At 38.2% G+C, this 26,943-nt stretch overlaps 1 protein-coding gene across 6 annotated transcripts in view; it reads left to right on the top strand.

The window, feature by feature from the left end:
- Positions 1–20,950, top strand: part of GAS2 (growth arrest specific 2) — a 161,330-nt gene extending 140,380 nt beyond the window's left edge. For all 6 annotated transcript variants that reach the window (XM_019477079.2, XM_019477080.2, XM_019477076.2 and 3 more), the window contains one exon: positions 19,556–20,950. In XM_019477079.2, coding sequence (XP_019332624.1) covers positions 19,556–19,774 — 219 coding nt within the window. In that variant the 3' untranslated portion in view covers positions 19,775–20,950. The remainder of the gene's footprint in view (positions 1–19,555) is intronic.
- Positions 20,951–26,943: the final 5,993 nt, after the last annotated feature.

Raw genomic sequence — 26,943 nt, 5'->3', positions numbered from 1 at the left:
TGTAACCTTTCTTTCATTGGTTAAATTTCTTCACTCCCCACACCAGACTTAAGCTTCTTTGTCTATCCATGCATAATTCTGTTCTGCTGCTGTAAGTGATTGTGATGCGATATTTAACACCATCTATTTACTACCATCAGCCATGGTATCTGAGACGACTGTTCCAATGCTACATACGGATGCATCACATGCTAACTTGATAGGCAACATCAGGTTAAAATGATCCAGCAAGCTATTAGGTGTCATCAGCCTTTTTGCTTCTAGGAAAGCTTTCTGGCACTCACATGACTAAATCCATTTATGGTTCATTTGCAGCAAACAATTTAAAGGATACATTACAGTTGCTAGGTTTGGTACAAATCTACCATAATAATGAATAAATCCTGTAAAAGATCTAAGTTGTGAAACATCTTTTTGCTGTGGAGCATCCAGAACTGCTTTAATCTTGATTTATTTAGGCCTTGTGCATCAAAAACATGTCTACAATAAGCAATTAACTTTTTGAAAAATTAATGTTTTGTATGATTTGCTTACAACCCACGTTTTTCTAGATGTTCTGATATTCACATTTCTCAAATATTCTTCATCATTTTCACCAGTTACGATAATGTCATCCAAATAATACTGTGTTTTTGGAATGCCTTATAACACTACTTGCTTTGTTGCTCTCTGTCATATAGCAAGAAAGGAGGCAATACCAAACCACTAACCTGTTATATCGGTATAACCCTTTTTGCATACTTATGGTCAGGTAAACCTTTGAATCTTCTACTTCCATCTGAAAGTAAGCTTTCACTAAAGTGATTTTGCTTAAATCACTTGTCTTTATACGTGGCAAAAATATCTTTAATATAAGGTAGGAGATATTGTCAACATTCAGTACAGGATTTATAGTAACCCTAAAGTCCCCAGACTCTTACTGTACCACAGTTTTTTTTAAATAATTGGCACTATAGGTATGCCCCACTCATGCCAGGATATTGTTGAAAGTATGCTTTCTGTTTCTGGGCAGTCCAGTTCAGCATCTACCTTGGCACTCAGGCCTTAAGGCACTGGCTAAGCTTTGTGAAATTTAGCCTGGGCATTTTCCTTCGTGTTTTGAAGTCCTGTACTTTCCCTGAACACTTCAAAGGCCTGGTTTAATATCTTTTTAAATTATTATTTAATTGTTTCTGCAGGGACCTTTGAAAGTACCTGCAACTTCTTTACAAAATTCCAGTCCCAGAGAATCTTTTTTAACCATCACAGTCCAACAGAGTAGGTCCCCCTTTTTCAGTGATATAGAAACCCAAGAACCAGCACGTATTATTCTACTCTACCAGCACTGACATCACCAACTTGGGCACAATCTTCTCTCCTTTATATGTTTTTAACGACACTGGTGTCTTCTTTAATTTATATTTTTAAAAGCTTTTTCATGCTTGAATAAGAGATAACAGACCCTGCAGCAATTGTATCCAAGTCCATTCTAAGGGCTTTCCCAGAAACCCGTGGCATTGGCCCAATGGCTAATTTATCACCTTTGTTCACAAGGTATAGGCCCAGACTAGCTACTCCATTCTTGCGATCTGTGTCACTACTGACCCTATCTACACATTTCTTTTCTAGTCTCTTTACTTCTCTTAACGGGGCACACTTCCTGGATCTGTCCCTCTTTATTGCAACCTTGGCAGCAGTCCTATAACCCAGCAATTAGATGGGTTCTGGGACCCCTTTCTGTACTGATAGCACACATCTGCCAGATACCTCTCATGGCTCTTCTGTTACTTATCTAATAGCTCATTCATTCTGATTTCCATAGGCACTTCTCCATACAAGTTTATAGTGTCCTTTGCCTCAGTATCCGTAGCTACTCCAGTCATAACAGCACATTTAAGAGTGAGGCATTTCTCTGTTACAAGCCTCTTTGATATGGCTTTATCAAGTAGCCCACACACAGATCTATATCTGAGGGCCTCATTAAGTCATTAAGTCCATCCTTAAAATTACAGTGTCTGACAATTTCTGTAACTGTTACAAAAGAGGGAACAGATTCACCATCAAGTTACTTTCTCTTTGGGAACCTGAACCTTTCTGCAGTATTCAGTGAGTTGCGGGTGCCAGATGCAATTTGCACTGATTCTTTAAAGGTTTTGATTGCTGGCTTTTCTGGGGTGAATTGGCTGTGTAGTAAACTGTATGTTTTTTTCCTATCGTTCAGCTAGGCAGCTGCATGTTTTTGTGAGGAATCTCACTTGCTTCAAAGAACTGCTCAGCCACTCTGTATATGTAGGCCAGTCTTCCAGGTGCGATTGGAAGCTCCTCTTGTTCCAATATAAGCAGCCATTTGGGGTTCCAACAGATTTCAAGTAATCACAATTAAAGCAATTTCTTCAATTTGATTTAATACTTGCCTGACTTGCGGGATCCCATCCTCATTTCCAGTTGTTACATTTGTCCCAGGGTTTTCATAAATAAATGATTTCCCACAAGTGTGGGAAAGAGTGCTCCCAGACTGGCAAGTGAAGAACGTATTGTAAACATAAAGCAAAACTATACATTAATTGACATTAGCAAATTCAGCAGAAAGCAACTTTAGATTTAGACATGAGATTCAACACCTTCATGTATATTAAATTGATGCAAAGTTTGGTTTCATTTCACAATACCCTGACCCTCACTCATTTGATGAGGGGACATCTCCTCCTATACAACCAAATGCACATTCAGACCAGGTCCACATGAGTGTGGACATTTGGCTTCCTGTGGACAACTAGCAGAGGGATACCTTGTGCCGCTGCTAGTTGTCCCCAGGGAACACCTATGCCATGTGCGCTCTGGTGTGTGGCAAGTGACCCTGGGTGAGGTAGGGGAGGCTAGGGCTAGCACTCACCTGGGATCCTGGAGGCTTCCTGGGGCTGCAGCAGTAGCAGTCCTACCACTTAGAGCTTGGCTGGCAGCCACAATGTGATTCTGGCCAGCCAGGCTGTGGTTTGAGTGGCGCACACTGCCCCTGCATGAGCTGCTCCACTTCTTTTTTGGGCGTTTTTTTTTTTTTTTTTTTTTGACCCCTGGATATCTAGGGGTCAACCCCTCCCCTGCACTGCTCCCTTGTAGCATGGAGAATAGGTGAATGTGCAGTACGTGGTGCCGCAGACATGTCTGCAGTGCCACATACTGCATGGCCGCACTCGTCTGGACATGATCTCAGAGGGCACTGTTTATACCCAACATGGAGCCTGTGTATAATCAGCAAGAGATCTGGGCTCCCTGCCATCTCTGTTCTCAAAGATAAAGCATTTAAAAGAATTGAGGAAGCTCCACTTCTTTCCTGTTAATAAAGAGCTAAGATGGATGAGGTACTGTTTTGTCAAAAGGATATGTTCAGTGTATCAGAATTAAAGGTAATTTTTCTTTAACAGGTGCCACAATAATATATGTCAGACCTACTATGTGACTGTTAAATATGTAGTGTTTGCCATTAAACACTGGTAATTTGGATTCCACATGATATATCGAACACCTGTTTTCCTGTTCCTTAGTGTTCAACAGGAAGCAAATTTTCTCAATTCTCAGTCGCATCAACTCAACAGCCTTATGTTGAGAACATGCCATCTTAGAATAATGTTTCATAAAATGCAATAAAAATGGTGTAACAATCTGTATAAAAATCAGAAGTCTAAATTGAAAAATGGGGAAAAAAAGTCTCACTTGAGGTACAAAGAGCCTGTAAAGACAACTTGCAAATAAAATAAATAAAGTGTCTGAAAACACATCATAGTGAGTCCCAAAAGGCAAAAGCATTCTAAATTTAGGTCAGCTTTCTTTATGCTCCTGCTGTTAAAGACTGACTAGCTCATAAAAGAGGTTTCCTGCAAATGAAAGTAGTTGCAAAATGGATAGTAATCTGAGCCTGAAGAAAAGGGAAGCAATATAAAAGCAAAATTGTTGTCTGATCAATTAAATAAAGGGAAAGCATGTGAAAGCCATTCATCCCACGCTTGTTATGTAGTAGGAAGTTCAAGTTCTACGGTGAGGAAACTAATATTTTAAAGTGATCAAACCCTGGCAGACAATACATTTGTCATGGAATATATGTGAGTTTCTCACAATTTGTAATATGACACATGTTAAAGGAATCTGTCCTAGGTTAAAAATGCCTGGTCTGCCACAAAATGTCAGATCCATACCACAAGTTGCTTTTCTGCAATCCAAGAAAATTGTTTGTCTAACCCACAGGTGTCAAAAATATGGCCCACAGTAAGGGTGTGCAGAACGGGCTGTATTTGATTTGGATTTGGCCTGAATTGGGGACAGCGATTCAATTCATTGATTTGGATCACTGTCCCTTATTCAGTTAATCCAGATCTGAAGTTTCGATACTGATTCAGAGAATCAGTTCGGGCATAGACACAGTTTTAAATGTTTTCTCATCATACCCTGAGGTACCAGGCACAGCTTGTGAATGCTGCAGTGCTGGGGCAGATGGAGCGTCCCACAGAAGCGCGGGGGGGCTGCTCAGTGGGTCCACTTCCGGGTCTGCTGGGGAGCGCGCAGGGGCCCCCCCCCCGCACACCCTTAGCTTAGCAATCGGCTGTAGGAGGACCCCGGGTACCCCCCACCATGTGCTGCAGGGACATGGGGGGGAGCCCTCAGTGCACTCCCGGGTGGATCCAGAAGTGGACTGGAAGTGCTTCTGGTCCACTTCTGGGTCTGCTGCCAAGCGTGCTGGGGAGCCCCCCATATTTCTGTGGGATGCTTGCTTTTCTCTGGACTCTTTCCAATTTATGTGTTGTCTTGAAGAGTAGCACCCAAATTTGGACACAGTACTTCAGGCAGGATTTCTGAAAAGCTAAATAATGTGGGAAAATCACTTTCCATTTGACACTCTGGTCAGTATGCTTTTTCTTTGGTAACAATATCATGTTGATTCATATTCAGCACTCTAATCAAGAGGTTATTTTCTGTAGTATTGAAATCTAGCAATTTGTTCTCCATTTTGCATTTGTGCATTTGCTGTTTCCTTCCTAGGTGTAGTACTTTACACCTGCCCTTGTATAATCTTTTTCTTTCAGACCATTTTTCTTGATGTACCAAAGTATTTCTGAATCCTAATCTCATCCTCTGCAGCATCTGCTACCCCAGCTAACCCACTGGTAACCTATTGTCATCTACAAATGTAGTGAGTGTAATGTAAACTTCATTTCATCCTCCAAATCATTACTAAAGATATTGAAGAATATTTAGTTAATGACTTGGAGAGAAGCAGATGGGAGACAGATCAGAATTCATTCACTGTGATCAAATAGGAACATGAATCTGTTTGTTGTCAAACTGCTTTATTTTCCAGAAGTCATTTTCACTTTGACTTTGTCTCTCACATAAAGAAAAATGTTTATAAAACCTTACTAACCTTGAAAAAAGTGTAAGAGTCAAGAGCAGAGCTGTGGTTATTAACTGGTTTTCTGCTGACATTGATTCAGTAAGCTTCGATTTGGCAAAAAAAAGATCTTGTCCTTCTGCATGCAACCAATATTTCCATTTCTTCAACATGAAATCTGTTTAGATGCTTTTATATCTGAAAATCAACAGCTTGCCTCAGGAAAATATTTTTTTAATGCTTTAAGCAGCTGACACTTTACAACTACTCAAAGAATCTCAATGTTATTGGGACCTGCCTATTTGGCTGAAAGGAATGGCATGCTTGGTGGGGGAAAAAGTCCTTAATCAAAATACAGTTTGTCATAATTTAAAAGTCCAAACATTTTCCCTTAGATACAGCGGTGAGCTCTTTTGTTGATTGTTCTCTAAAGCTTATGAATACTTCATTGTGTCCTACCATAGCAGGAGATTAATGGTTTTCCTTTCAGGCCAGAAACCAACTTTGATGTTGTAACCATACTGCAAGACGTTATCATCATCATTACTGTTATAATTATTGTATGTATTTAAATACAGTGACTATCATTATTATTTTTATCTATTTAAATAGATTTTTACCAGAATCTTTCTAAATAAGGCTGCTTGCAGACATTAAAAGAAAACAAAACAAAAAAACCTTGCGCTTTTTACCAGAAGAAGAGTCGCATTACTTTGATTTGGCTCCACAGCATTTGCATAGTTTGGGTACTTTAGTGGGGCTTTTTGGCACTTTTAGCTAAAGCTGATTCAATCAGCTGTTAAATAAAAGCACCAAAAAGCCCCACTAAAACACACGATCTATACAGATGTCAGGCAAGCCAGATTTAACGAATGTACTGTCTCTTCTTCAATTAAGAAGGTGCTTTTATTATAATCTAATAATAACCCTAGTTTAGAAAAATGTGCTGAATTTAGCATTCTGATTAGTTTTGCAGAGAATCTCTCTCCTAATGATATTTAAGTTATACTTATAAGGTGAGGCTGCAGTCCTCTGTCATCTTGTCCTTGGCTGACATCCCAAACTGATCTATTATCTCCTCAAAGATAATGATTAGTAGAGCCCATGAATGATGTTCCTCCAGTGACTGATATTTATGGCCAAATTCTGGAAAGGGCAGGAGCAGATATCTGCTTCAATGAATCAGCAACAAAGTTCCTTCCATCTAGATAGCAGTCGTAGCACTTTCTTAATGATTAAGTCATTGAAGGACAGACCAGGACTAAAAGGGACCTCAAGAAGTCATCTAGTCCAACATTCTTTTCAAGGTAGGATCATCCCTGTCTAAAAAAATTCATGTCTAACCCACACTTAAAAACTTAGTGATAGAGATGTTATACTATCTCCAGCTTATCTCTTACAGTGCTTAATCAACATAAGTAAAATATTTTTCCAAATATATAACTTAACTCTCTTATTGTAATTTCAATCTTCTGTCCTGGACCTCCATGGACACAACAACAAAGTATTGTCCTCCTTTTAACCACACTTCCTATACTTAAAGACTTAAAATACACCTCAATTTTCTCATCCTTAGACTAATCAATTACATTTCTTCCAAATTGTTATCATATATCATCTTATTAGACCTTTAATAATTATTTAGTTTTCTTCTGGAATCTTTTTGATTTGTTCACATCTGTCTTAAAGTGTAGTGCTCAAAACACAGGATGTTGCAGAGGCCAATGGTTCAAGTTTTAAAGAGGGATTAGATACATTTAGAGGGATCAAGAACTATTAAAAACAACACTTGGATGCTGTCTTTAATGTGGACACAGGAATTTTTGAGTCTTTTCAGAAGCAGAATGTTTTAAAAGGGGAGCAGCTGGTGTATTCGAATTGTTACGTGTAAATGAGCTGAAGATGATTCAAATGTAGCAAACCTGCTCCAACTTTAACTTTGCTTTCCTTTTGAAAGGACTCCAGCTATGTGTATGTCCTCATGACAGGGCACTAACCTTGTTTCTAATACTTTTTAGCACCCATTACTTGCCACTGTCAGTGATAGGTTACTACTCTTGATAGCCTTTTGGTCTGACCCAGTATGACAATTCTTACATATTTATGTTCTAATTGGATAAAATCCCTCAGCTGAAGTCTAATCAGATTCATAGATTCATAGATGTTTGGGTCAGAAGGGACCTTAGCATATCATCGAGTCTGACCCCCTGCCCTGGGCAGGAAAGAGCACGGGGGTCAGACGATCCCAGCCAGATGCTTGTCCAGCCTCCTCTTGAAGACCCCCAAGGTAGGGAAGGGCACTATCTCCCTTGGAAGCTCATTCTAGATGTTGGCAACCCTTACCACGAAGAAATTCTTCCTGGGTGAGAAGAGTAGAAGAATCACTTCTGACTTTCATCTAACTATGTTGTTATATATCCCAGTACACTATTAGCCTTTTTTTCTGCAACAATATGACACTTGACAAATACTAAACATATGGTCCAGTATAATGCTTAGTTAGCCATTACCCATTTTGTATGTGTGCATTTGATTATGTATTTGATGGTTTGATTGTTTACTGCAATATTTTGCTCTTGACTTTGTTGAACTTCCTTCTTTATATTTTCCAAATTTATCAAGGACATTTTGAATTATAATCCTTTCCTCTATAGTGCCTAAAGTCAATGTAGTAATAGTTGTTCATTTAAAGCTTTTATTAAAAACAGTACAATAAAATTAGCAATACAAATTACACGCAATGACACGACACCTATACAATATACAATTCTTTCTAGAAACACACACTATGATTATATGTTCTACAGGTTCATGCAAAATTAAAACAGAACATACTGTTTGATGATATAAAAGAAAAAGTGAAAGAATATAGATGTTATTTAGGCATTCAAACCAGGGTTTATTTGGGACAAGAGAGGCTTCTAGAATGCACTTTGTGGGGTATCTGATAGGCATAAAAGATCTAATTTTCATCCAGTAGAATTCTGAACTGAACAAAGGTGCTCACACGTTAGAGGTAGAAGTAGGAAGACATTGACATATAAAAGGTTAAGTGAGAGTGGTAGGGATACTGCAAAATGCTTCCATTCTGCTTTATATTGCATGAGAAATGACTACAGCAGAATCATGAATATTTACATGTGATTGGCTCTGGAACATGTTGATTTAAATCAATGAATCTAAGTTTGAAATATTTAACAGCAGTACCTTCCTAGCCTCTTCTGTGTATATATATTATACCATGAAATCTTCAGAACTAACGCTAACACATTGTTTTGATGAATAAGGTAGAGACATTGTGATGTGTTTGACGGAGTCTAAAGACTCCAAAATTATTAGAAAATTCTTTAAAATTATGGAGCAAAATACAGTATTGTTTATTAAGAAAACTCACTTCTTGGTGCAGCCAAGGAATTACCTAGATTTCTACAAATCTATAAAGATTTTTTTTCAGACTGAACTGTATTATATGGTATTTTTTTCTTAAGTCATAAGAGATTCATGTGATTATACATGTAAATCCCCTATTACCAAGCTGGAAACGTTAGCTCAAACAGCTCGCTCTTCTGTGTGTCGTCCTCCCCTTAAGGGGAAAGATGGCTTTTCTGATACTTCCTTAGTGCTATGGAACTACTACTTGGAAGACAAAATTTCAGAGAAAGATAATTTTTTTAATTGCTTGAAATAATCCATAGTCATCTTGAAGTGGTGACAAAAGCTGCATCACTTGGCTGCATCACTTGAGACATTTAGAACTAGAAGCGATAAAAAAACCTTAGGAAACGGTTAATAACACACAACAAACACTTTATAACAGTCCCACATTGACAGGAAGCTAAATAAAATGTGACCTACTGATACTTCTTTTTTATTGGAATGAAAACAAAAAATGGAAATTAATGCTTCCAGTTCTGCTAAAGTTGGGAAATGCCTTTGTTTTTGCTTACAATTGCTTTACAACTTGATACAATTCCATATAGTTTTTGCTTACAACTTTGCCCTGCAGGGTCTGTCCCTGTTGTAGTGTTGGAGCTGCAGTTGTCACTGCTACTGGGCCAGGCTGGAGATGAAGCAAACACATCTACTACCCCTGCTGCCTCCCCCATCACTTGCTCCTCCACCAGTCCCCTCCACCTGCCTGGTACTATCTGCCCCCACATGCCACCCCCCCTACCTACCCCCCCCCCACACTACCTGGCCCTGTGCCACTGAATTTAAGAGAACCTTCCAATATTTAGATTATATACATGAAAATGTTATAACAAATATATACATTTTCTATGTATAGAATCTAATTATTTGGGGGGGGGGAGAGGTACTTGGTCATCTTGGATTCAGGTAAATATGGTCCTTCCAATGTGTTATCTCCCAGAGATTTTTGCAATACAAACTATTTAGTATTGGAGGCAGCAATTTAATTTACATTGTTTATCTTTACCACAATGGCCCATATTTTTGTGAAAAATAGTATCATTTTCTGTTATTTACAACTCCATAAAATAGTAGTCCAAATCTTTTGTAAAACTTAATACCATAATATTTAGAATACTGCTGAGGGTGACGTAGCTAATACAAATGGTAACAGCAGCTGTTAGCGCTGAAGGAGTATTAACATTTTTGTTATTTTTTGAGGAATTTCAAATTCAACCATTAGATAGACTTGTTAAACAAAAGTTCATCCTGACATTAGTTTGCATAATACTTACAGCATATCAGAGGAATTGCACAGTCATTTTATATTGCATTTTTTTTCTCTCTGTGCTGGTGTAATGCAAGTAATAACCATATTCCTTTCCCTCTGTGGAAATAAGATACAGAAGTGTGTGGAAGTCACAGGAGTCTGTCTGCTCAATTTATTCAAATTCCCCTACGAGCAGAGGGTCAATATAAGGATTGTATATCACCTATCTCCTACTTCCTTTGTACTATAAGGTTCAAGTGTAACTTTAAGTGGTACATAGAGCTTGTGATGGCCTCTGGCCAGAATGATTTTTGAACAGCATCTAGCCCGAGATACCATGTAATTTTTCCATTACAAGCGTAAGGGCATGGATGCATTATGATGGCTTCAGACATCTAGAATTATAGCTTGCTGTACATTTTTATGCAGGTCACATTTATCAATCTAAGTTATTTTTCCTTTTATGATGCATACATTTCAGCCTCTAAGAATCTTTTGAGGAATTATATATCATTAAGAAATTTCACATCCAGAAATAATTCAAATGCCTATCCTCCAGACTAGTGAACAGAGAACCCAATAACTTTTCTGAACCAAGAGATAGAGCCAAATTCCATATCCTTATATTTTCAGCTGTGTAAAATTCAGATTCAGATCTGGTTTAGGTGGCTTGAACCTTTATGCCTAATAAATTTTCCATCTTCTTGGAAAATCAGAGAAGCAGCATTACTCAGGAGTTAAACACTATTCATTATATATGTGCTACCAACTGCATATGCCATTTCCTTAGAGAGCTGCCAACAGCCATTTTAATATTATTGTATTACTTTGCAGTTTATTTTACCAGTCATAGCTTGCATCCGCACTAGGAAGGTTAGCTGGCATAGGTCCACCGGTTTCTGAGTGTAAACTAGGCGTCTGGGCTTGTCCATACTGCCTCCATGTCAAATTCAGGCGTGCTGCAAAAAATCACTCCCTGTATATTTGTTCCTGCTGTGTGCATGCCAAATACTGAAAACGAGGCAGCTTAGCTGCAGTAGAGAAACATGGATTATTCATGCAGAATTCTCTGTCTGTCCTGTACTTATTGGTGCATGCTTAGGACCACATTGCCTCATTTTGGGGATTTGGGGTTGAAGTGGATGGGGAATGGGACATGCTCCTTGACAATATTCCTGGGCTTGGTTGAGGCAGTACAGTCATACCCCAGGAATTACAGTTGCCAAACTTCTCTAGCCAAACAGGTCCCACTGCTAATGAAAGATTTGAAGAGTGGCTTAGGGACAGGAGATGTTTTTACTCCAATTAGTCCATTTAAAAAAAAAAGGAAGACAGTATAAAATGCAGATTCTTTAAAACTAATACTAAGAATCACTTTTGGCTGTCAGTTACTGAGGTATAAATAGAAACTAACCCCACCGATTTTGATCAGTAACATTTGTCTGCTTTTAAATCATTGCTATTATTCTAAATGAGTGACAGAAAAAGCTGACCGCTAGTCTTTCAAATTGTCAGAATAATTCACAATATTTTGGGGAAATGTTAGCAGTTTCAATGAGTACTCAATCAGTATTGTCTCTATATTCATTCTGGAAAATTTCATTTGCTTGCTTTTCTATTTTGATCAGTTGGCATGATCCAAATTACTTAAACATGCAGATTTGTTTACCTGCTCTTTTACCCAACACATTAATAAGCACATTAAGTCACCAAACACATGGTTGTTCCTTCCACTGTATTATCTAGTGCTTTGTCTGCTCTGCCTCCATGGGTGAAAGTCTTCTCTTTTGCTCCAAGTTAGCTTCACTGGGAGAAAGAGTTTTATCTGGTATATAACTTAAATGGTTTTTTTTTCTTCACTTAATGTCACTATTCTCTAGCACGTATTTTTTCTTCATGATTATCTCTCATAATCTAATAGTAGGACTTTATTTCCACTCAGGAAATATTTAATCATATGTTAGTGAATAATAAATATAATACTCTGCTAGTTCATGAATTGTGTTCCCTATGGGTGAACTGAATATATAGAACGGTAGTTATGATTCTACCAAATATATATTACACGTTTTTTTTAAAAGGTGATTAATTCTCACATATTTTTTTTAATTTGATGAGGCTGAAGGACCTCAGGGAAAAGGATGTGACTGATTCTAGTGATAAACTTGCAAAATCTCTGTTAATAAGATTTTTTGGAAATCTATATTAAGTGACTCGCAACAATTCATCTGCCAGTCATTAAACATGCCTGATGGCATTTGAAGCTTGCTACATTCACAAGAGAGTTTAAAATGCAATTATAGTAACAATTACCTGCAGATTTCTAAAAGTCCACTTTCTTATTTGAATATATTGAGACATCCTTTAAAGAGCCTTGTACAGAAGTGGATGGGAAAGAACTACTGATCTTGAGAGATGAAGTATAAATACAAAGCCAGCTGGCTATCAAATTGATGCTAAATGAAATTTCAAATCACTTTGTATATAGGTTTTTTTAGTAATTTAAGAGCATGATATTTTATAAGAGTAAATCAAAATAATAGGTGTATTATTCCCTGGCTGATGAATACACTGATTGTTTATTTTATACACAAATTACATAAAGTCATAGGACTGGTAGATTTATTCCAGCTTTTCGTTTGTGTGGCAGAAAGGAAAATTTGGGCTGTTTTCCTTTCATTTCAAAGTGGCAGGGGAAGGAGAACTTTCTGTTGACTTTTTGTTTTAGTTTTGAAGCACAATAGCTTTTGGGAAGGACAACCTAACCTTTGCAATTTAAGAAAAAGTTAATTCTGAAGTGTTTTGTAAGTACATCTCTGTGTGTTAAATTCCCCATAATATTGAAATATTAAAGTTGAGCCATTATGGAAAAAAATCACTCACAATTTTCACATATTTAAATGTATTTGTATTCAGAGTCACACTCCTTTTGTGTGTACATTTTGTGAATATTCTGGTCAATGAAATTTCTGGTAGGAATGTTCATAAAAAACCTAGAAGTGAACAATGCAGAACATGCATAGAACTGGAACTCTCAAATTTAGATGCAAACATTGGTACTCTAAGACTAACATTAAGACTTCACATTTTCCAATCAGGATACAGAACCATACCACATGACTTAAGTTTGGTTCAATTGTGAATATTAAATTCTCAAAGGAATCCCTGTGATTGTGAACAACTACCTCTGCAGTCAATGTTGGCAGCTGTTTAGAACATTATAATTCTCCTCGTCTTCTTACAGCAAAAACTGCCAGACTTTCAGGGTAGACTATTAATTGTCTTCCTGTTAGTGCTGTTTTATTAGCAGCTCTAAATCTGACTAGGTACTGTCAATTTCCAGCTTACTGTTAAGGGTAAGGCTCCCTGTGACCACCCTTAATGAGGTGGAAATAGCTGAGCCTAGGCTGGGCTCATCAAGAAATAGAGTATTAATAAGGTGTGAAAAGCTGAGAACAGGGTTCCTGTGGAAATTAGCAAGCACACTGAATTAGCTCAAACTGGTCCTTTAATCTTGAAATCAAGGGGATCTGGCAAGTGGTTAGTGCCATTTGCACAGCTTTCTAGCTGCCCACCTTACCCATGGCATTTTAAGTGATTTATACTGTATGTAATAATAAAATGGGTTATACTGGACCTTTGTGGGAATTGTGGTTCTGAGTACTTTTCAGAAGGGCACCTCCTGGTGCCAAACTGTGTTGAATGGGAGTTACACCTCATTCTGACAATAAGAATGTGTTTGATCAAAAGATCCACATTCAGGTGTAATAACTTAAGGGGGCTTTGATCATTATCTTACATAATCTTACTAGTACTTTGTACTGCTGTATGCATTTTCATCATTTCAGCACGCAGCTTTCCCTCATGTTGTACAACCACTGAATCTAACAGTACTTGGCTGCTCACACCCATGCATGACATAACCAATTTATGCCCAGCTTTTTTGCTACCATGTAGGTGAAAACAGACAAACTCTGGCCTAGGGGCTGCCATAGAAGCTACCTCAATTTATTCCAGGCAGTATTTTTACTGAATTTGGCTTGTGGAACCGTATCCAGTTCTCGTTAGTCAATGGGATTCTTTCCATGGGTTTTAATGGCAGTTGGGTCAGATCCACAGTGTGTAATTCTCTCCCCTGTCCCCTAGAGTATTTTTGAGTAAAGCTGTAACATAGTCTAGAGAATAACAACACGGGGCCAGATCTTCAGCTCTCGTAAACCAATACTGTTTCATTCAAGCCAATGAAGTTTTTCTGTTTTACATGAGCTATGGTGTATGGCCCAATATCTTTTTAATGAGCTATAAAGTTCTCTATAAATTAATTCATGTGAAAAACAGATCCATTTTAACTATATTTCACTGCAGCTCCAAAGTCCCATATAACGACAATTCAGTCCACATAATTCATACTGCAAATGTTCCCTTGCACATTTATTTTGTGTTACCTCTTGAGATGGCTTTAATGCATACTGCAGTGGTACATAATTTATATATTCCTGTGTGCCACTGGTGTCTATTAAGGCTACTTTCTCATATTTTCACTATAGCACAGACTCTCCTATACCAATTCAAACGCAGAAAATTTTCAGGAGAAAATAGCTCTCTTGTGGCAGCCTTGTTTCATAATAAATAGCAAATAATAAAGATTTATATAATTCATAAACATCTCTTGGAATTTATTGTATAGTAAAGATTTTCTCATTTCAGTTTTAATTCACTTGGTGGCAATGTGAAAATTGATGAATGTTATAAATTTATTTCATGTTGTAAGTTGACTACTAAGCTTCATAATTATGGTATCCACATTTTTTCTGCCTCTAAATTCTCATGCAACAGAGTCACTGAATCTGGTCAACAATTACATCACAAGCAACAAAATAAATCTCCAGCTTCTATGTAAAATTAAAATGCTTTTCCAGGTACCATGTTATTTCTTTTATTGATTAATTAATATAAAATTGCTGGCTTGTGAACTCATTTACACAGCTGTGATTCGGGAATAATTCTGCAGGTAGCAGAGGTTCTGGACTTGTGTAGATGTAAATAATATCAGAATGTGGCCCATAGGATTTTATTAGAGTTTCCATGTTATTGCGTAGTATAGAACAGTGAACTCATTTAGGATATAACATCATATATATATATATATATATATATATATATATATATATAAAAATAATAGGAAATAAATGCATTACATTATTTTATTGCAAGCAAGAATAAAACACAAAAGATGGAAAAGGCAGGAAAAAAGGCATGTTTAGGCTGAATACCAGGAAATAACTTACCAACAGAGAGTTTTATTAGTCTACAGGATAGACTCTAAAGGGAATTGTCAAGGCAGTGAACCCTAATATGTTTTGCCAACTTTCCATCTTTAACTTGCATTACAAAATCAAAAGTGCAGATATTAACTGCTTTCAAGAGAGACAAAATTTAGAAGTGTCGTCTAAGCATCAGTAGAAAGCTATTACAGCAATACAGAATGGTTTAACAAACCAGCGCTAGGCATGATGGGCCTGAAAAAGACAGTTGATTTCAGTGGGCTTTGGATCATGTTTTACCCCAGGGGTAGCTTCTAAAGAGAGTGACGTATTCCCCCTTTCTACAAGGTCAGGTTATAGTCTAAGCCATGTTTCTTCCAACTTTATGCACAACTAAGAAATGTTTCATTTGTGATATACAAGATTTGACACTGTAAGTCCAGTGCTTTAAGGTCTGCAATCAAAAGCTAAGCTTTGGAGGAAAGAAAAAAGGTGTGACTGAACATTTGGGGTCAGATTCTGCTCTCACACCTATGCAAAGCTCCAGATGGCTATGGGCTTATTTTGGAATAGAGTTTGTTTGTTTTATTGCAGGACTTGGTGGCTCAAACTGCTCCAGCAGTTTATACATCTACACTATTTGAGTGACTTTAATGGTCACCTAATTGTGCTCCCAGTTACTAAGCATGAATCAGGAGTATCAAAGTCAAGGTATTTATACCAGTGTGAAAATAGTCCAAAGGCAGAGGAGAGCTGCACCTTATGTAGACTAACTGGCCATGCCTACATGAACGGTGGACTGCATAGTTGTTACTACACGGTCATTTAGTACGTGGTTATGTAGTGTCCCCGCAGTTTTTTTCTGACACTACTGTGCAGTAGCTCATTACTACTGCGCAGTAGTGTCACATCATAGTTAGTGCCCTCCAATGCTACTGTGAAGTAGCAATGAGTAGCTTGTTTGCTACTTCGCAGTAGCATCTCATGTAGATGTGGCCACTGAGTCAGAGCTGCAGAAGTGTTTGTAAACACAACAGTTCATAATACCTGACAAAGTGAGCTGTTGCTCAAAAAAGCTTATGCATTTATAATTCAGGTAGTATAGAAGATGCAATTCTCCACTGCTTCCTGCCTGACTTCTAACACAAGTAACTACCTTATCAGTGTAAAAATAGGGTAAGGGGGGAGATCAGTCAGGTTAAAAAATTTTGCCTTTGTCTTGGAGTTAGTAAACATGGTTCTGTTTTGGAATAGAACATTACTTGGTAAGTATTTTCACCGAACATTTTGGAATGAAAATGTTTTTAAAAAAATCAAAAAACGCTTTCCATTTCTACCTAAGAGAACTTCTACAATCTTTGCAATCTCTTGTGCCTGAGGAAGGGTGCCTGTGCCCAAAAGCTTGCAAATAAAGACTTTTTTTGCAAATATCTAGTTGGTTTAATAAAGGCTATCTGCATGCATTTTGATTCCTTTTGCCTCTAGACCTATATGGTTACAACCTGGATACCTGAAAAATGTTTTCTACTTTTTTTTTCATTTTTTGATTATTGACTGTTTGGGAATTTTAAGTTTTCATTGAAAAATATGAAAATGTTGAAAGAAACATCACTTTGTTTGGGAAAAAGGCTCCTTAACATTCATTCATTCTCTAAAAAATGTCAACCATTTTTAATTTCTGACTGCAACTATTTATTCAAACGAGGAGCTTGATTAATTATAAATGTATCCCCTTTTCACACTTCAGAAATCCTGGCAGCTTCTTCTCTGGTTTCCATATAGGCTTAATTTATCAAAACAGAATCATATCCCCTAAAGAATACCAGAATAACATAAGATAAATATAATATTTTTGTAGGCTGTGTGAGAGAAAAAAAATCAATCAGCACTGCAACACTTCCATTATCTAGACTATTCTTTCTCTCTTCTGGTTAGTGGTTTAAAAAACATGCAGGACAAATTTTCTCTTGTGCAGTATTCTGGAAACAGGTCTATGCACTGCTGAAGTCTCACTCATGTCCTCAAAACACTGTGCCCTCAAGGGAATTTCAGGGATGCAGAACTTCACACACATCCATCACAGCTATAAATCAAAGTGTCATTATCCAGACTATTTAAATATGCTTCAGCATGCTGTCTGAGGAAGTCTGAACAAAGCTGGAACTTGCTTTGCAAGTTAGTATTCTAATTTCTTATTCTGTGAAAAATGTTTAGTATTTTGGGTGTATATCAATCAAAGCATTTTGCATGATCAGAATCATGTTGCGGCTTTCATAGAACATGCAGGTTTGTGATTCCCAGCTGACATTTGTTTTACTGTTCTGTATAGGAAATGAGATGAAAGAAATCAGAGTGAATTTACCAGCTGAAACAACAGGTGCAGACATTAGAGAAGTTACATTTTGCTTAGATAGGAAATGTGGCTGTTTTACAGGGACCACTCACTGCATCAGGAAAAAGAAAAGATTTTTAACTATTAAGATTGCAGCATTCCACCATTTAACTGTGACTGATAAAAAAAAACAACAAACAATTATTGGAGTCCACATTTTAAAATTCAAATATGTATGAAAATAAAAAAGAGATCTTAGTTTTAATTGTAACTAATTAGTGTTCATGTTTCCATAAACACCTCTGTTGAGGAAGGTAAATCTTGACCAGCAACACACTTGTTTCTCAGTCAACATAGGTTGGACCCACTGAGCATTGCAGCTCCTAATTTACAGCTGCCTACTGGAATTTACAGGATCCATGTTAGCATCCCTTTATAGTATTTAGGGAAAGTTAGGATATGTCTAGATGCCACTGTCAAGGACAGCCTACCCACCTACTTCCACTCACACATGCCAAACCCATAAATGAGGCACAAAAGTTTCTCTGGAGGTGCCCTCTGCTGTCACTCTTGAATACTCTTTCTTTCTCTGTCCAGCATACTCAAGAATGGTTGTTAAGGGTGACCCCAGTGTAGCTTCACTGCTTCAGGACCAGGTTTGGTGTACTGGATTGGTCCCCAAGCTATTTGATAGAGGGAAGCCAAGTTTATGAATACTGGCAAGTCTCAGGCAAGACCTAGGAACTGAGTTAATGGCAGTATTAACACTGAGAGAGATTTAGCCTGCCCAGATCAGGAAGTTTATTTCAATATTGGAAACTTAAGCATCAACAGAATGTAGGTACTTCCAGGGTTGGACAGAAGCTGAGTACAGTTTTGAGGTTCTAAATTTTGGATTTAGTAGTGGACGCATAGTGGGCACATTTACATATTCATGAATGTGCTTTAGGTAGTATACATTACATTTAGTACTTCCTTTGTAAGGTACTAGAAAAAGGTGCATTAGCCTATTCTGTGTGGATTAGTGAAAGGACATGGTTTTTTGTGATGCTTTAATGCACATTAAAATTGGCTAATGAGCATTAAAGTGCATGTGTAGATGTACTCAGTAGTTAAGTCTTTTGGAGTTTAATCCTAAACATGTCCCAAATAAAGATTTTAAACATAACAAAAAGTAGTTGTTTTTAAACCTGTACACATTCCCCCTGAAAGGTTTCACTTGCAACTTATTTTTTCTGAGACTTCCATATCTTTTTTATTTTCAGATGTCCCTCATTTTAGGCCCATAATATATCCCCCTGGCTTTTTTAACACACTTTATTATTTCTGTATTTGACTGTTGCACAGTCCAGTGCATGTCAGAAGTGCTAAATCATGAAACTGAAGTTAGAGAATGCTTCATTTTAGTGAAGAAATTAATTCTACATTTCACTCATAATCACATTTTTGAGGCAGAAGAGATTATTTTGGATGTTTTTCCCACTTAGACCTTTTATAATCCTAGAGCCTTTTCCTCATAAGGGGAAGCCATTTTCAAGACATAATATTCTTAATCTTTACTAATAAATCTTTACTAATTTCAACAAATACAACAAAAACACATCCAGTTTCTTTAAGAAGTTTGTAATGAAATATATAGAGAACAACATCATCCCCTGCTGGAGGGAGAATAACATGTAGTGACATTTTTAAAAACTGTGGAGAATCTGTAGTAATTGTTGCTATCTCATGTCCTTGCATACAATTACTTTACAGTAAATATTTTTTGGCACTACCGAGTGGTACAAATGCCATAGCTGCTTCCCACCTCATGGCTAGCAGATGTGTATTACTTGTAATTAAGAGTACAGACAACATTTTCAAACAGGGATGTGATTTTTAAGTTAATGTTCCTCCTTCATTGCTTTTTTCCCCCCCAGATGCTACACAACAAACACGTGATGGTTCGTGTAGGAGGAGGATGGGAGACTTTTGCAGGATATTTGCTGAAACATGACCCATGCCGAATGCTGCAAATCTCTCGGGTTGATGGGAAAACCTCTCCAATCCAAAGCAAGTCTCCAACCATCAAGGACATGAGTCCAGATAATTACCTGGTTGTCTCTGCCCATTACAAGACCAAGAAAGAGATTAAGTGAAATTAACCTCTCATGAGATTGGGACTATGTATAAGTAGGTCCAAATTATCTTCTCAAGTGTAGTAAAATTAGTTCATGCTTTGAAAGGACTTCCAAAAATTTAACACAGGCTGAAAATGACAACCTGTTTTGAAGACTGTAGAACTATTTATTTCTAGTACTGTACCTTTTTAGCAAATTACCCTTCATAGGCAAATTACTACAATCAGATAAGAAATAAACATATATTTTAGCCATATTATTACTCTTTAATATGTGAATGTATACTTAGAATGACTTAAAGGATGTGCTTCATGTTAAAGGCAAAAAATTTGCAGTATATTTGTATGTAAAACCTATGACATTGAGTCCTTGGCCATTTGTTAGCTCAGTTAGAAAAGTTATATGCAGGTATGTTCAGGTGGATAAAAATTACTTGCTAAATCAAGCAAGTTGGAAACTAAAATAAAACTGGACTATGTTTAAGGCTCCAGGATGCCTTTAGCCTATGAAAGAAATATAAAAATAGTGTGCTAAATGGGTTCCTAAAATGGCTAAATTAAAAAATATGGTGTCCTCTTGAAAGCTAGCTTGAAAAAATTAACACTAAATGCCAGGGTCTCACTAGGTGCTTACGTGGGCGTCTAGTGATGGGAGGATGTCAAGAGCCATTCAGCAGTATAGGTTTTGCTCCTTCCTCTATCAGACAATAAAAATGGCTCATTGGAGGGTTGTTAGCTATCACACAAAGAAGGGTGCAGCAACAGGCACACAGCCTGTAACCACCTTGGGGCTCCAGGAGACGTACTTCCTCCCGCAGTCAGAATGATTCCTCATTCTTCTCTTGTGGTGATTCATCTCTCTATTGCCCCTTATTCTTTGACCACATGGTACAGTCTAGCTCTACTTGTATTCAGTTGTTGGGGATACATGTGAAATATGCATTGTCCATTCTTAGGAGTAATTCAAATTCTTGTAAATCATTCACACAGCTCTAAAATTTACTTTGGGATTCTTGGGTTGGGTTTATAATTTTGCTACTTTTCTTTGTTTATATTTGGTGCCTTCTGTGCCTTGTAACTTCCTAGAAAAAATCCTTTTATAGGGATATTTGAATGACTACATACATTTGAGAAGAACTCAGCTGTTTCATTAGCAATAAAATAGAAACTTTTTTAAAAAAATAATACCCACAAATTGTTTCAAAGTCTCATTCTTTTGTTTACACTCCATGAGCCCTGTAATCATGCACACTCAAAACACAGGCTCAAAGCACGTAGTGGAAAACAGGAGCAAACATTGATAGATCAGGCAACATAGAAATGGTATGAGTTAGGGGTGTGCAAAGCTTCAGTCGCTGATTCAATTCAGAGAAGATTTGGCCTGATTTAGAGGCTGAATCCCTGAATCCGAATCAAATCACCAAAAAAACCTTCCAACTCAATTTGGAAAAGATTTGGAAAAAAATTTGGAGATTTGGAAGGCAGCCTTTCAGGGGAACGGAAACAGAGAAGAGGGAGCGAGAGCAGGGAGAGAAAGACTGACATCTGTAGCTGGCCAGTGACTGTGATCTTTCCCTGAGTCCCCTTCCAATCACAGTGCTCTCAGGGAGGGACATAGAAACATCACATAAGCCTCTGCCTGCAGCCTTTCTGTCCCTTTTGTGAGCTGTTTCTGCCTAAGCACTGGGAAAGCCCCTGTTACAGACTGCCATCCCTGTTGGTTTCATCCCACACACACACAAAGTCACATCTGTCACGAATTTTCTTTTCAGAAGCTTGAGGTGCAGTTTCCCAGAAACCTTATCTCCTTGAAACTTGGCAGGCTTCATGGCCTCAGCTGGGGCTACCATGCCTGCTGTTTTCACCCTGCTGTGCCTTAACACACACAACACGTGACACGAGTTTTGCTTGTCAGCACCTTGAGGTGCAGTTTCCAAGAAACCCCTGCACCTATCTCCTTGAAACTTGGCAGGCCTTGTGCCCTTAGAGGAAGCTACCATTCCTAACGTTTTCATCCAACTCTGCCAAAAAAATGACAAAGTTATAGGTATTTCAGTGATTCCCCATGATAGTCTATGGCTGAATCGCCGAACCTCTTCGAATTAGCACCGAATCTTCCGAAGCCGATTTGGCCGAATCAATTTGGGACAGTGATCCAAATCTCTGAATCAAATCACTGTCCTCTGAATTGGCTGAATCCGAATCAAATACTTCCTTATTCGCACAGGCCTAGTATGGGTTCAGCTGAGGGTCCCCTGTATGATACTTTTTTGTTATTGGGAGGAGAGATGAAGGAGTTGAATTTAGTTTCTTAAAACCATGTTTTAAGCAACAATCAAGTTGTTTTCAGATTAAATTTGACAACTGAAATTCCTAGATATGATTCTGACTTCATTCCCACTAAATCAAAGGCACTACCAGTACTAAGGCAGGATCAAACTCTTGTGTACATAATGAATGAATCCTGGCCCCTCATTAAAATCAATGGGAATTTTACTTTTGTCTTTAATGGAGCAAGCAACACCCTTGTGTCCTTACTAAGTACAGAGAGCACACATTTGTAAATGAAAAATTGTACACAATATTGCATCTGAATCTTGTTCTAAAGAAATTTTCTATTGACAGTAAATCCTAGGCACTAAGGTAATTTCCTTTGATAGGCAGTAAGATAATTTTCCTCTGGAGGGGCCCAATACCAAGAAGAGCAAAAGAACTGCGGTTCTTATTGAGTGATAGGTGTTCAGTCCCTCCCAAAAGCAGGCTATTAGTGATACTAGTATAAAAATTCTGTGTGGCTGGAGAGACATTTTCTTAGTGACACAGCAAAAGACCTATTTTAAACCAAGTAAAAAAATGGGTAGGAAAACCCTTTCAAAATGAAGTTTATGTCAACATTTTATTATAAAATAAGGAAAAATGTCATTCTTCTAAAGTCTAGACAGTAAATTGAAATGGTTTAGTCCAGTGGTTCTCAACCTTTTGCACTTCATGTCCCACCAACCATTTTGTTAGAAAACTCTGGTCCCACCATGATAAAAACAAAACCTCACAAAATTGCACTGTTCGAGATATTTGTTGATTCATCTATTTGAAGTGCAAACAACTGATTTTTTTCAATCGGGCAATGAGTTGAAGTCCCACCTACATGACCTTTGAGTCCCACCAGTGGGACATGTCCTACTGGTAGTCAATTGCGAACCTAAACTTCAAATTGCGTATTAAAAATGTTTTCTTGCAAAATGGTAAAATTTCTGGAAAAAGGTTTGTTTTTGTAGCAGGCAGTAATAAGACGACAAAATTGTCCTTTGTTCCTTTTCATTTAATATTGTATATTTAATGCTTGCTGCAACAAATCATCCTGACAGAGTAGAACATTGAACCTCAACCAAAGAAGTGCAGCATGGGGTATCTTTTGAATTTCTAGGGTCCAGTTATGCTTGGTTGCCAGAACAACCATCTCTGACTATAGGTTAGACCACCGTTTAGGCAGCTCTGACTTACACTCCACAAGTTGGCTGTCATGGAGTGACTGGGCTCTTGAAAGAGATCTGAACCAATTTTCCTGGATGTCTGATACCCGAGACAGGGCTAAGTGGTTACTTAGGGATTGGATGAAGAATGGCAAAGTGAGTGACCTCCCTTAACATACCTGAAATGGGTGTGATTGGCTGAGAGAGGATTTAAACAGGATGTTCAGGCATGCAAAGTATTTATTCCCTGTAGCTGATCCTAGGAAGGACTGGGATTTGATAAGAAAAGTTAACTGTATAGGTACTGCATCAGTATCCAGAAAACAATATGCAGGTCAGACAAATTAGGACTAGAGATTGAAATCATTATAAAGACCCTGAAAAGGGTTGAACTGCTCAAGGGGTGTTCCTTTTTATGTCTGTCATTTCATGGGGTGGAAAAGAGATCCCCAAGAGACCCAGTATTTCAAAAGACAGTGTCAGCTTTGCCAGATGTGTTCAGATTGAGCTAACAGGCTAGCTTCTTTGTGGAAGGCCATCTGAAAGAACATGAGGAAAAGAGAAAGGAAGTAAAAACTAACTGTAGTATAATTGTAGGCTAATGCTTCAGTCTATGAAAACATTAGGAAACAAAACTAATATAGATGGGATACGAAAGAAACGTCCATTTAAAATCCTAGTGTAAGTCACAGCAAGCGATCAACACATGAGATGACTGGGACTCTTGACAAATCTTTATCAGTCAGTTCTTTATTATTTCATGTCAACATAATATTACCTGGTCAGAGACAATTATAGTATTATTTGAAAACCCCAGAAGAGGGAATTTGTGTTTTAGCTAAATGGTTACTCTGGAACAGACTCCCCCCAAAGGTGGTGCAAGCACCTACTCTGGGCACTTTCAAGAAACATTTGGATGCTTACCCTGCTGGGATCATTTGATCCCAGCTGACTTCCTGCCCCTTGGGCAGGAGCCTAGACCCAATGATCTGGCAAGGTCCCTTCCAGCCCAAATGTCTATGAAATCTATGAAGGCTGTGCGTTACTAGCTATTACCACCCGGTATTCATGCACCTGGCTAGGGCACATCCTGCCCTCGCAGAACAGCCTATACAGTCTACTAGGGATTTGCCTCTCCTTAAATTTCTTATAAATTCTGAGAATGTCTATTGAGGGTAATTACCAGAGTGAGATCAGCATACTAAAGTTGACAGAGCTTAGAGTTATGTTCACTCTTTTATATTGTGACTTAAGTAGCTTACAAAATGCTTTACCAATGCTTCTCCCCACTGCAGAGATGGGGAAAGTGAAGTGCAGGAGCAGAGTGCAGTGCTCAGGGTCACTCAGTGGGCAGTGGCAGAGTTGAGAATAAAACCTAAGCCTCCAGAGTTAGTCTGATGCTCTGCTAGACTATGCTGCTTTCCCACAGGAACATGCATGCTGCAGCCAGTCACATCTTGCCTGTTGTACTCTTTTTCTACTTCTCCTTCTGCCAGTAGACCAAAAGAAGGCTGTGGAGAGTTGAGTTCTGATTTCAGAGCCAGATGGAGATAGAATGGAGGTGTGAGATTACATGGATGTACTGGGGGGATGAGTTAAGCAGCTCAGCCCGACTACTGACACCATCTCTTCTTAGTCAGGCTTGATGTTTTCCTGTATCCGAATCTGACATAGTATAAGCTCATACCCTTCCAGAAACCCTCAGAGTGTAGAAGACCCAGTGCCAGACAGCACACACAGCTCCTGAGTAATAATTTTCCAGAGTTGTCTCAAATTCTTGAGTGGCTCATGTCCTGCAGGATCTTTTCTATTTGGCATCGTCTTCCAAGGACTCCATCCACCTGCTGTGCCTAGCATTGCTGTTCCCTCTGTAGATCTTAGCAAAGGAAGAGAAATGCCCTTCTCTCAAAGATGGTACTTCTTTCTTTTAAATTACATGCTTGAGCAATGTCTGGTAACCCCTGCAGTTTCAGAGTGCCCATCACTTTCTCCAACTAAAGACCTTTAGGAGCATGACACTTCATATTTAACCTCCAAATGTATAATGTATGTAAATGGCCACAGGAATGTAGTCTGTAATTCATCCTCGTAAGTAGTACATCATTTTAGCCTATGATAAAACTTCCCCAAGTCTAAATTCCAAGCTATAATTTTTAACACATAGCAGTCTGTACCCTGTTTCGGATGAAAGATTTAAGAGCAACTAGGTGTACTGAAGTTGCATTACTGGGTTTTCATCATTTTTATAAATGAAAGCTACTGTATTTCTTAATATTCTGTGGATTGTTAAAACTAAAATACATTTCCTGACACCACCAGTGTCCCCTATCTGTAGGACCATACAAGCTGTCCTACGGCATGAATCCTGTGTCATTCCAGCCATAGCACACTGACTCTCTTAGGGTGCCTATACATGGAGGCTGCTCCGATGCGCTGGAATTCCAGCAGCCTCCTGTGTCTTGTGTATCAGCATCCCTGAACTTAAAAATGGCAGCAGAGGCACCTGAGCTAAACGCTCGATCAATGAGCTTTAGCTCAAGTGCCCCTGCCACCATTTTTAAGTGTGGAGATGCTGATACAGGAGATGTGGCTACATTTTAATTAAAGGAGCTCTCGGGGCCACTCTAATTAAAGTTTGCCTCCCTCCATCTGACCCCTGGAGTACGTGTAAAAGTGCCCTTAGTGTAAAAATGCTCTTTTCATGTGTCTCTAAGCTACAAGCTCTCTAAACTTTTAGATTAACCCCTTTTGGAAACAACAGGGCACAAGACAAAAACATGGACTTCTCAAACTACTGTTGGTACTCAAGACTGACAGGTCTTTAAGTCCTGGTACACAGTTTGGTTTCATCCTTCCATGAATCCAAGATTTCAGTGTTTCAGGCTTGCAGACTCTTTCCTGCTTTCTGTCTCTCCAGCCAGTCCTTTTTTTGCACATGGCAATAAGTTCAGCCCTAGTCCTCAGAAAATGTCTTTTTTTTAACAACTGAATGACCTCTCCATTTTCCACTGCTCAGTGAAGCTAGTCTCTTCCCCTCTCACAAATGCCTGGTTTGGAAAACAAGGCAGTAGAGGGAAGCGGCCAAGACACAATCAAAGTTGATGGCCTTGGACTACTGTCTTGATGTTTTCTCTATGACAGCGTCTCAACAATGAATCAAATACAATTCTTGTGCAGGGCAGTGATATAGAATAGAATACAAAAAACTTGCCTTTGGTAATAGAAATATTTTACTCTCTCTCACAGAGTTCTCTTAAGGCAAAAGCCCTGTACAGCTGTCCCAAGCTTGTGTTTTTGCTGGGTATACTGGAGCAATTACTTTTAAGGGCATGGCCTCTCCTTGTAGCAGTCCATTAGCCAATGGTGTGAACAACCTGTAGCTCCTAAAAATATGAAGAATTTGACACTGGACATTGAGAAAGGCTTTACACATGGAAAAATCTAAGGTGACTGAAGCAAGGGCAAGGGACAGCATACCAGAGACGAAAAGGATTATTTTCTTTCTTGCAGCTGTAAATGTAACACAGTATAATTAAAGCTTTCCTTGTGCGATGTTTAAATACATGACTGTTTCAAATTTAAGGTTCTATTTCAGGATTCATCTTGGTTTTATAAGTAGTTCTCATTCTTAAGAATGGTATTCTGAATATAAAGTAGTGTGTGATTCTGAACAATATACAAGGACCTGATAAAATCCGTTTTGCATTAGACAAAAAAT

This window comes from Alligator mississippiensis, chromosome 2 (genome assembly GCF_030867095.1).
Source record: "Alligator mississippiensis isolate rAllMis1 chromosome 2, rAllMis1, whole genome shotgun sequence".
In the NCBI taxonomy this organism is placed as follows: domain Eukaryota; kingdom Metazoa; phylum Chordata; order Crocodylia; family Alligatoridae; genus Alligator; species Alligator mississippiensis.
The sequence above is the reverse complement of the archived record's forward strand: the minus strand, read 5'-3'. Positions and strand labels throughout refer to the sequence as shown.